General features: G+C 36.6%; 1 protein-coding gene across 22 annotated transcripts in view; it reads right to left on the bottom strand.

Moving 5' to 3' along the window:
- The window catches only part of NUBPL (nucleotide binding protein like), a 230506-nt gene that overhangs the window by 47610 nt on the left and 170216 nt on the right, over positions 1-12680 (bottom strand). For all 22 annotated transcript variants that reach the window (XR_005363113.1, XR_005363111.1, XR_005363112.1 and 19 more), the window contains one exon: positions 9790-9875. Coding sequence is in view for 18 of the 22 variants with exons in the window: in XM_038544446.1 (XP_038400374.1) it covers positions 9790-9875 (86 nt within the window). In the remaining 4 variants the exon portion in view is untranslated. The remainder of the gene's footprint in view (positions 1-9789; positions 9876-12680) is intronic.

The raw sequence follows: 12680 nt of genomic DNA, 5'->3' as shown, positions 1-12680 counted from the left end.
ATCACCACCTGAGCCGAAATCAAGAGTCAGATGCTTAAATTGACTGCACCAGCCAGGTGCCCCCAAATATTGTAATTTTTAAAACTGAGATGGGTGTTTCTGTTTTCTCTTTCAGAAGAAGTAGTCTGGCATGGAAAAAACAATGAATGGGGAAACCTGCATTCATATTCCTCTCAGGGACCAACTAAACAGCTGTGGGTCCATGAGGTACAGCTTCACTTCTTTATGTCTTGAATCCTGAAATGAGGGTTTACAACGAATGATGATTTCATAATTATGACCCCTAAAATCTACCACTAAAACAATAACATTCAGAGCCACCCTTTACAGTACTTGGTGCTAAGGTCTATCTATGCTAAGTACTGTATATATAATCTTATTTAACTGCCCTAATGACCTATGAGATGGTTCACAAAACACTGAAGCTGTATTATTTGCTCAAGATCGCAGTTAGTATAAAACATAGCCACAATTCAAACCGGCTAGGTCACTGGTTTGTATGTGGAAGTCACTAAACAAGAGAACTCAAGGATTTTGTTCATGGGAACTAGGTGGCCCAAAACAATGAGTCAATATGGGTTAGTAGAGGGGTTTAGCATAATAATTAAGAGCACAGTTATAAGGGAAGGCCTAATTTGAACCATCTTCACACTAACTGCAGCAATCAAGGCTTTAGACTTCACTTCCTTCCCCTGGTTATGGAGCTCCACTTCCCCAAAACACTCATTATACTTCTCTTGACTACACCTGAAGCTATTTTTTTTTTTTCCACAACATGCCATTTATACACAGAACTAAACAGACAAAAAAAAAAAAAAAAAAAAAAAAAAAAGAACTAAACAGACAAACACAGAGTCACTATTGCGGTTAGAAGTTGGCAGCATGGGAAAAGGGAGGAACAGGTGAGGAACTGGGGTGTCATTAAAAAAAATACAGGCCCCCCCCCAACCTGGGGTGCCTGGGGGGAACTTGGTCTGCTTCAACCCAAGAGGAATCAGAAGATCAAAAGCGGTTTGGGAAAGCCAGAACCGTCAGGGATAGAGGGAGGAGGAAGGTCCAGGGGGTAAGGGGCCCCTTAACTCCTCATTTTTCAATACACCCATTTCTTGTTTCACTTGCCCACCTGGACAATCAGAACCCCAACGATAAGTAAATTTAATGGAGACTCCTCTTGTTCCCTAAAAATTCTCACCGTGTGGTATATTCTACTGTGTTCACATTACTAAATTCTGGACTATTCAGTTTTGGATAATCTACAGAAACAGCAGTTAAAATGTAGTCTCTGGAAAGCAAACTGCTTGGGATAGGAGCCCAGATGCCCACTAAACAGATAGGTGACCTTATGTGAGTTATTTAATCTCTATACTACAGTTTCCTCATCTGTAAAATGAGAAAAACAATGTCATCTATCCCACAGAGTTGTTAGGGTTATATTACTTTAATTCATGTAAATCGCATGTAATTCATGTAAATAGAACTGCATTCTAGTTAAAAGCATTCATAAACTTGTGAGAGATTCCAAGGAAAGACACACCTGAGCATACAAATTGGTCTCTGAGATGTAATTATGGCCAAGATGCAGCATGCTACCCAGTTTTATAAAGAAAAGCCACTTTTCTAAAAGTGGAAAAGCTAACCAATTGTGAAGTAGGAAGCCACATGTGATGTCATGGGCAAACTAATTAGTGTGTTCCTAGAAAGAATTCAAACAGGACTTCATAAGGCCTCTATAGCCAAAAATGAAAGATTCTTCAAATACATCAAAGGTATGAAACTTCCCAGAGAACCAAATGAGACTGGTTGATAATCACAGAGGAAAAACTATGCTCAAGGAGGAAAGGAGAAAATAAATATGTCACTTGCCTCAATTTTCATGTAAGATCATCTTTTTCTAAATTGTTTTTTAAGGCAGGTCAGCTTGAGGTATTACATATAGTAGGACTTTTGGGGTCTAAGAGACAAACCAGACAGATGCTAAAACAGCTCTAAGACAGGTATCATGAATACTTGGGTTTTGAAGACATTCAGGGGTGAAGATATGGAACTCTGAGTCTAAATGGTTAACCAAACTACCATAAATGGCTACTCTGTCAGAAAAATAATAAACCACAACTCGATCCTCATTGCTCAGAACATTACAGTCTGTGACAATGAAAATGAAAAGCAATGGAACATGGAAAGAAAACATTGATAAGAATCCTCTATTTTAGGTTCTAAGATCACCTAATATATATAGAAAATATAACAATTAACCCTTTATAAATAAATATTTAAAAGCTCCACACAACAGTAGTATCTTTTTCTTTTACTTTTTTGTTTTTAACCAGCAGGAAAAGTAAACCACAGGAAGAACAAGATTCCTATTTCCTTTTTTAAAATACTTGCAAGGCTAAAACAGTTACAGAATTTTCAGAATTATTTACACAGAAAAAAAAAAAAAAAGTAAGTTCAGTGACTAGCATTAGGCTTTAATCTATACTTTTGTTTCCAGATCAGCTGTAGCAGACATGCAGCTGTTGACCTAAGTCCACGGTCTCATCTTCCTTGGCACATAGCTAACCTACATTTCTTGGGCTCCTTGAGAAATGTGACATATGACCATACAACTGAGTTTAGGTGAAGTGTGAACAGAGATGTATGTATGTTTGGTTCATAAAAATCTCCACATGCATGCCTCTGTGCTGTGTTTTCCCTTCTGGCTGGCTCAAATGAGGATGGCCCCAAAGGTGGGCTGATACTCACATGTGAACATGGCAGAGACTACAGTGGCCTAAGTAACTTCCTGGAAGATCACCCTGCTCACCTGTTCATCTATGAATACTATTACATGAGCAAGAAATAAACTGCTATTCCATTTACATCATTATGTATTTTGAGATTTACTTGTGACAGCAATTAACTGTATTAAATAATGCATATTTTAAATAATTTTAGATTCTATATACTTAGCAATTTAATCTATATTAAGAGAATGGTTTAGGCTCAAGTAAAGTACTCAAGGAAATCTCACAATATTCATCTAAATTTTTAACAATTTCTTGTTAAAATTCTTTTTTTTTTTAAGATTTTATTTATTTATTCACGAGAGAGACAGAGAGAGAAGCAGAGACACAGGCAGAGGGAGAAGCAGGCTCCATGCAGGGAGCCCAATGTGGGACTCAATCCCAGGATCCCAGGATCACGACCAGAGCAAAAGGCAGATGCTCAACCACTGAGCCACCCAGGTGCTCCTCTTGTTAAAATTCTTTTTAGCAAATATGGACTAGTCAAAATATGTAGGCCAAATACATAAATATCTATAAATTATAAATTTATCTGTTTCACAATATTCTAAAAGTTTATAATAAGCAACATTAATTACATTGACATTATTGGTTATTCAGTTTGTGCCAAACACGGTGCTACTAAGCCCTTTGTGGGCATTATTTCATTTATTTCTCACCTCAACCATATGAGGGAAACAGTAATATAATTTCTACCTTATGAATTAAGTAACTTGCTTAGGTTATACAGCTACCAAGTGAGAGAGTTAGGATTTGAACTCTAGCCTTCAGACTCCTGAACTCACTCTCTTCACCACTACGTAAGAATGCTTGTGCCAGTAGCACCCTATTGCTTAAAAAATTACTATAAGATTTCTGAAGTAATTTAATTTGCAACCATAAGAGAGGTTATATACTTACTAAAGAATATAGCTCTCTCAGTGCTAAAAAGATCAATCTAGGTATAAAAGGCTTCAAATAGGGCAGCCCTGGTGGCGCAGCGGTTTAGTGCCGCCTGCAGCCTGGGGCGTGATCCTGGAAACCCTGGATCGAGTCCCACGTCAGGCTCTCTGCATGGAGCCTGCTTCTCCCTCTGCCTGTGTCTCTGCCTCTCATTCTCTCTCTGTGTCTCTATGAATAAATAAATAAAATCTAAAAAAAAAAAAAGGCTACAAATATACAGATTAATAAATGTTTCTGTGAGGAGATGGTCACATACATCATGTGATGTGAATAGTACTAAAAAGGCCAACTCAAAATCATTTTCTCTACCAGTCTCTTCCTTGCCAAACAGTTTTAAATCATAATCCTCATAGAAAGTAAGGGCAGGGATTTGTGACTGAGGATCTAACCTCTTATTTCTACTCATTGTCAACCTGAGCAAAAAACTAGCACCTGGTAGATTTATTAATGGCAGCCTAACTCTCAAAATCCCTTAGATTTTTGTCATTTTTTTTCTAACCACCCCTACCCTATGTAATCAATTGCCAAGCCTGTCAATTCTTCCTTCAAAATGTCAACTATATTTATTCTCTTTTCCATTTTCAATGCTGTCAGATCCCTATTCCCTATCACCTACATCAGTGTTGTTCCAAATTATTAAAACTGTCTTACCATAAGAGAAATATTTTAAATCTTGATCCAACACAAAAACCCCCTTTGTGTATGTATAACTGAGACCAAATCTTTATAAAGCAATACTTTGTCTTCCTGAGAGTAATTTACCCTGTATTGTTTACAGGGTTTCATTTCTCACTGTATTGGTTTCATGACTAATGAGTGGGTCACAACCTGCAGTGTGAGTAACTCTGAGCATTGCAAATGCTTCCTTAATGTTTTCACTCTCCCGGCTCCTGCCCTTTCTATTAATTTCCACCAAATTAAATATTTTTAAAGCTCCATTCTAATTAAGTCTATTTCTCAACCAACATTATTTATGGACTCCTCTAAATCTCAAGAAGAAAGTCCAAATCTTTAGCTCTGTGGTTAAAACTCTACCAAATCTGGGCCTAGCAGAGCTACACCAAAGCATATTACTTCAACTATAGACAAACTGAACAACCCTGAACGCAACTTGTGATTTCCTGATTCTTTTCAGACTAAATTCTGTCCCTACTCAAGTCTCTGGATATGCCTATGAAAATCCTACTCCATTCATTCATTCTGTATTTATTTAGTGAGCAGCTGTATGTTCTTGGCACAGGGGGAGGTAAGGGGTCCCTTCACTCAAAGCTTATAGCATGGCATGCACAAATGTGAAAAGTACTGACAAATATGAAAACAGCTACAAAAGGGGAATTAGAGTCTTACTAGATTATGCACCAGAACAAGCCCACCTAGTTAACAGGGACAGGGCAGTCTCTCAGAGAAACAATCATTCAATCTAAGTACCAAAGGATAAAAAGGAGCTACCAAGTGAAAAATGATGGTAAAGGGATCTCATGTGGAGAAACAGCATGCTCAAGGCCATGAAGAAAGAAATTCTGTGGAAGTCTAAAAGAAGTGGAACATGACCAGTTTCACTGTGGCAGAGAGAATGCAAGGCAGAGTGGCCTATGAGCTGGGGATAAAGACAACAGCAGATTGTGGCTGCCATTATATACCAGGTCAAATGTCTATATAATAGGTACTTAAATGCCTGCTATATACCAGGTAACTGAGCATTTAAGAATATTTAAAGCATGTTTTCTTACCCTCCAAGATTCTTCTTCTGTGGAGACTGACAGGTAAACTATAGTGGGATAAGGGCCAAGCCAGACATATGTTCAAGTAGTTCAGAGAAAGATTAACCTTTTCCGGGACTTTGATAAAAGCTTCCTAGAAAAAGTAATGCTGAGCAGGGATCTGAAATGTGAATATGAGTTCCCAAGCTAACGATGGTTTATCAGGAAAGGGACTATATGTACAAAATAACAGGATGTGAAAAAAATCATGACTTTTCCATGACAGCCCTACTTATTAGCACAAAGTAGAAAGCGTCCTCATGTTCTTCAGAAATCAGGGCCCCTTGACCATAATGGAGCCAGTCTATAGGATGATAAGGTATTTGGCAAAACAAAAACAAAAACAAAAACCTTCATCCTTCTTTTTTTTTCTTCTAATTAATAAGAGAAACTTATCACAGTACTTTGCTTATGGAAGGCACTCAATAGGAGTAAATATATATTTGTAAAATAAACTACTTATTGAATTAAAATTAACTAATAGATCCCTATGTATAGATGCTGTAAGAGGGGAAATATACTTTAATACACTTTTCAGGAACTGGGAAGGAGATTGCCCAAGAAGTTGGGGCTGGATAGTGAAATCCCTGAAACTCTAAGTTCAAATGGTAGAAGGACTCCAAGTTGAGGTGCCTGGGCCTCCTTTGAAGAAGAAGCAATAAAAATGGTTAAGAGTGACAATGCAAAAAGTACTCACAGTTCAAAATGTGTAAGATTGAAAAAAAAATTATTATTTAAAAAAAAACAGTCTGTAAACACTGAGATAATCGAGGATTTGGCAGAGCTGATATGATTTCAGGCAGAGAACAAAGAATTTAATAGTTCATCTCTTCTTCTCCTTCCCCTAACCAAGCCTTAAGTTTTATTTATTTATTTATTTAGATTTTATTTATTTATTTGAGAGAGAGAAAGTGAGTTAGAGAGAGAGCATGAGCAGGGAGAAGGGCAGAGGGAGAAGAAGGTTCCCTGGATGAGCAGGAAGCCTGATGATGGATGAGGAGGTCTGATTCCGGGACACCGGGATCTTGACCTGAGCAGAAGGCAGACATTTAACCGACTGAGCCACCCAGGTCCCACAAGCCTTGAGTTTTAGGAAACCATTTAAATTAACTTCAAAATATTCTTGTAGATATTACTAAACTCTGTCCATACCAATGAATTCCAATGACATCATTGTTTCCATGGGAACTAATGCACTTCAAAAGGAGAAAAAAAAGAAAGCAAGACTAAAAACTAGGAAAAAAATGAAATATAAATGGCATCAACAAAGCATAAATTACTCGTTTGCATTTATGGAACACTTTCTAATTTCAAATGCTTTGCCTTAACTTAGATTCCAATGCTCTTAAGTGTCAGAAGGATCTCAGAGGTCATCAAATCCACATCCTACTTATAGCCAGGATTCCCTATACAATGAAGCTAGCTGCACCATGGTTGTCCAATTGTTTCTAGAGCTCATTGTTGGAAAGTTCTCTCATTCACTTGCAAAGATTACTGAGCACCGATCTTGTTCTGCAGGCTTAAGAGATGATTAATATATTCTACCTCCTTTAAAAGTTTTTGCTGTTTAGAGAGCAAATAATTGAAACATAGGAGTGAAAAAAAGAGGGTTATAATAAGGATACAGGATGATGTCAAAAGAACCAATTTGGAGGGATTATGCATTTCCAATGACTTTTACTTCTATTCCACTTCAGTCCCACACACCCATGACCAATCACATTCTGGTGCAAACTTAAACTTCAACATTAACTTTCTGGATCACAAACAGCTCTTTCACTCCAAAACTAATCTTGCACTAGTCTATGAGCTTTATGCAGCTCAAGATCCTTCACTTGAAATATTTCCTCACTGTATTTCCTTGCTGGTATCTTCAACTTTCATTTTCAGTGGCACCCACCTAGTGACCATCCCTCTTTCCCACTGTTATGTTCCATAGGAGTCTCTGTCTCACCTTTTGTCCCTTTGTCCTAAAGTGTAGAGAAAAATCTGTCAGAACAATTATAAGATTGCCTCTTTACTTAGATGGCAGTACCTATCAGGTGCTGCAGGTAAATGAAAATAACCTAAAGACTAAAAAGGTGCATGGCTGAATTTGCCATCTATGGTCATTAGACCCCCAACTAGCAAAGTGCATGTAAAACCCGCCCCATAGCCATAGTCACATCAAGTGACAGCATTCATTAAAATAGTCTCTTGGTGTACAAAATGATAATTTACAGAGTGGGAAATAAAAAAATGTTGGTTTCTGCTTTTTAAAAAACTTTTCCTCAATAATTTCATGATACTTTAAAGTAAACTGGACATATGCCTCTTACTCTCATCTTACAGAATGAGAACTTAAGCATTCACTTGTTTGTATACTGATAGGATGACGATTAACCTTGAAGTGGCAGGAACAGACCACTGGCTCTGTCACCTAATTTCTGCTAGAAAGAAGGATTATGTATTACTTGCTCTCATAATTTTTGGTAGATAGACGTCTCTCTTACTTTTTGCTGGTTTATATTTTAAAATCCCATGTAAGTATTCTTACTTAGTTATTTGGGTGGGTAAGTATTACTTGTACCTAGTTTATTTTGGAGGGCATAATTGCTCAAACTATGTGCTTTGAAGATTTTATTTATTTAATTTTATTTATTTATTTATTTATTTGAGAGAGAGTGAGTGAGTGAGTGAGAGGGTGAACACAAGCAGGAGGGAGAGACAGAGAGAGAAGCAGACTCCCTGCTGAGCAGGGAATCCGATGTGGGGCTCAATCTCCAGACTCTAGGATCATGACCTGAGCTGAATTGACTGAGTTACCCAGGCGCCCTGCAAACTATGTGCTTTAATGAGACATTTTTCTGAGGTGTGCACTTGATTACCATTGCTTTCAAAATTTTCCAAGCTAAAATTCACAACATATAATACCATGGGGGTTTTATCATTCATTTATCCATATATAAAGATAGGCTTTAAATATTTCTGATTGTGGGAATACCCTCAGATCATCCTTATTAGGCTCCTCAATTTTCCTAAGACAATCTGGACCCAGTCCAGAGCTCCACAGCTTGTTAATGCATACAGCTCTGCACTAACTGGCAAGGGAGAAGAGGTACTTGTCAAAGAGGATCATCTCAACTCCACTACTCTATTATTTTATACTTTTCAGATGTGCTCCCCTGGGAGAAAAATATTTGTGAAAGAGCCCATTCATGCTAGTACATCACTGGATCTTATACTGTGTTAGTTTCATTGAAGAATTCAATGAAAGTTATGAATTCTCTCCATACTAAAACAAACTCAAGTGAACATATGATTTGGGAGTGGGGGAGGGGTGGAGGGAGAAAGAATCATGAGATTCCTGAAGCTAATTTATGGGCTGAAGCCTAAAAAACTCTGCTCTATAAGCTCTAAAATCTATCCCTGAATTAAGCAAAGCCACTAGATAATCATATGGATGGAGGCATCACATTGGCTTTGTACAAAAATGCTTGTTCTAAACTGTACTCTGGCATAAGTCCGCTTGCTTTTGCTGATGCAGGCTAGGAGGATGAACCCTCTACTTATAGTTTTAAAAAAAGGCAATCAGTGTGTTCATTATATAAACAGTCTTTTCTAAGAACCTAGGGGAGATTTATGCCTCTCTGGTCTCAGTTCTCCTTCTCTTGAAAATCATGTTCTTTCTAATCTCATGGAAATGGACAGTTTTATAAAGGCTCTATGTGATTCCTAAAAAAATTCATAGATTACTTCTAGCATGTATTTAAGTTCCTTAATGGCATGTAGTTTGTTTACAGATTTGCTTCTCATTCTGATTTTAATTATCCTTTTTCTTAATATTACTACATTTTAGATTGATTTTATTTCGTCATATGGTGTAGAAAACCCTTAGATACTTTTTAGAAGATGGTGAGCTACAAATGACTTAAATTGGAGACAGAAGGAAAAAAGTCATCTTTTTCACCTTGTCTTCCTATCAGTGCTCTATTCTAGTACCTCCACCTAAACACTCATGGGGGAGTTTTCTGTTGGTAATATCTCCAAGTATTTGGAGAGATAGTACTTGGTCATAGAACTCATACCTGATGTTTTAGAATTCTTTAAAAAAATATTTTAATGCAGTTAGAATTTTTCTTGATTAATATAACATATACACATTAGCACCTATATGTGTGTTGTTAAAGTTACCATAAAGATGAAGTAGTGTTTTCAAATAGGTTTCTGTACAGAAATAAATTAAGATTTGGACTGTATTTCTCAATGACTTGCTTCTTAGTTTGAGTATTCCATATTGTAACAATGAAGCTGTAAATGCTTACAGGCACATGGACTTTCCGAAACATCTCAGCACCCTTATGTGCGTCCACCAATGCAATGTCCTGGGGCGTAGAGACGATCACAGCACCTAACCAATAGAAATGACACCATCATTTAATTCTTTATGGAAAGATTACTTCCAAAATTATATTGCTTATATGCTAAAAGAGCCTACTACTACATTAACTATTTAGGTCATTTGTACAAATTTTACATACATGAATGGGAAAGATGAGGAAATGTCTACTTTGTTCTTGACTATTTTTAACTCCTCACTTCTACAATAACAACTGACTGACCAATGATTCAAGATCATAGCTATGTCATCAAGACTTTCTTCCTATTCAGATAATGTGCTAGTTAGAAGATGCACAAGGTAAGCTCTGCTTTCAAGAAGCTAATAATCTAGTTGGAAAATCCAAAAAAATTAAAGATTACAACACAATGTGCTAACCATTGTAACAGAAGTATGCCTCTTCAATATTATGGAATTAAAAAGGAGAAATAAAGGAAAGATAACTAACTCATTCTAGGGGTCAGAATGGTGAAGGTGATAATGGATGGAGTGAAAAAGCAGGAGACAAGGAGAAACAATAGGGGAAAGGTTTCAGAAAAGGGTGATTCCTGAGCTGAGTCCTAAAAATCTATATTATAGAAACTCACTAGTACAGAATGCACCATAAAGTACAGTTTGGTGGGGGTAAAACTAGAGGCTGTGGTAGAAACTAAGATGCAAAATAGTGGTGGCCTAAATGAAGGCAGCAACAAAGGTAGGTGAAGATAGATGCTTTCCTGGGTCTCCACTATGACCCTGCAGAAACCAGATGGTCCTATGATATAGCATTTCGAGAGAAAGTGCAGTGTAAATTTTTAAGTGGAAATATCAGAGGGCTGGTTATGATCTGCAGTTTGTGATTTCCTAAATTTTGTGGGTTTTTCTAGATGATAACCTGAAAAATAATTAATATAAACCTATTCTACATTACCTAGATAACCATCATCTTCTAACTAAATATACACTGACATGACATTTCAGAGCTCCAAACTATTAAACTGGCACTAAAAGGTAGTATTTCATCACAACTAATGGAAACAGATGTAGGATCAACAATAAATAATGGACTGCTCCAAATGAAGGTCAAACAATACTACAAAGTATAGTTGAAGGGGCATTTTGAAGCAGTCCAAATAAAGACAAGTGGCAGGGAAACCAAGTCATCACAAAGCACATGGCAATATAGGCATGCCAAATTTAAAAGAACCTGTGCCATAGGAGCTAGCTACAAATTCATCTTGCAATCAATATTTTCATTTCAGCAAAAAAACACTTCATCTTTCACATTAAACTAATGTCATTAATTTGAATTGTATTGATTTTTTAAAGTTTTGCTTGTATTTCCTCTAATATTTTTTAGTTTTTAAAAAATTACATAAGACCTATAAGCTTAAGGAATTTATAGTTACACCTAGCTAAGTAGTCTTATAATAAGAATAAGTCAATATGGGGTATGGGGCAGATTATTTTTCCTTTAGAAGGAGGGCCTATTCATTACTCAAGTTTGAGAAACACTAGCTTTGGAATTCCAACAGAATCAGAAATCAAATTTTCATTCCATAGCCAACTTCCTATGTTACTAGGGCAATAATCTCTCTGAGGTTGCTGTTACTATGCCATTTTATAGATGAGGAAACTAAATCTCAGAAATAATTAAATGAAACTAATGTATGTAAGGTGCTTGACATGATGCCTAGACACAGGGTAAACATTCAGTAAAAGGTAGCTGATGTTGTTGTTGCTCATATTATCACATTATTTTATTACTGTTATTAATAAAATGTCTTAGAAGTTGCTGGAAAAGTCACTTTTATATGTACCACCAGGCAGCTCACCATACTTTTCAAACTGTTTCATGGGTCACCACATCCTTCTATTTCTATTTGCTCTGCCCAAGGAACCAAAAACTAGTTGACTGTTTTCTTTCCTGTCTTTCAAAGATTGATGGAAATCACATCTTTGAAAAAAATTATACTCGACTCTACTCCACAGAGCTAATATACATCCACAATTTGCCACCTTCTAGGTTCTGTTATCAATCTATTTCACTGCTTTTTCATATCTAGGCATTTGGAAGGAATCTGATTCCAGTTCTGTGCCCATCTAGCTGTGTGACTGACCTCCAGCAAGTAACTCAGAATCACTCTAGGTCTCAGTTTCCTTAGCTACAAAGTTAATGCAAAGACTAGATAGTCTCCAAGGTCTCAGCTAGCTCAGATTATATGCTTTAGCACTGCTTCTAAACTATAGTTTCCAAAACCACTCCTGTTCATCCTGACTACTCAGTAAACCTATTTAAGTGAATGTGAAATGCTACCCTACTCTAAGAATAATGACTGTTCAATCTCAGAGCCACTCTCTTCACATGTAAATAAAACCTCCTTGGCCATTTCTACCAAATTCTCTCTTAATTATATAACAGTATACAGGGGGTTTTCTATTGCATTAGCCCTAAAAAGCACTTTCAGCTTTCACACGATACAATCATTTTATTATTTTAAATAGCCTTTGTTTACTATTTGTATTACCACTATATGATATAATTTCATGGGCAGTTATGATTTTTCTCATTTATTACTCAAATAAAACAGACACAATGTCATGCACAAAATAGGCACTTAACAAAAAATAACAATTTCTTATATTTTCAAATCATCTATCCTGAACTACTGCTACATGAGTTCTTAGTTGGTAACTCCTTGAACTAGCAGTTAAGAGCTCTGAATTCTGGCTATGTTTACTATGTTTTTGTAACTATATAACCTTGAATAGCTCACTAAATCTCAATACATCAAGATGTATTATACAGAACTCTTCTGTTAAATGTACCAATATCCA

Source organism: Canis lupus, chromosome 8, assembly GCF_011100685.1.
Source record: "Canis lupus familiaris isolate Mischka breed German Shepherd chromosome 8, alternate assembly UU_Cfam_GSD_1.0, whole genome shotgun sequence".
Classification (NCBI taxonomy): Eukaryota; Metazoa; Chordata; class Mammalia; order Carnivora; family Canidae; genus Canis; species Canis lupus.
The sequence above is the reverse complement of the archived record's forward strand: the minus strand, read 5'-3'. Positions and strand labels throughout refer to the sequence as shown.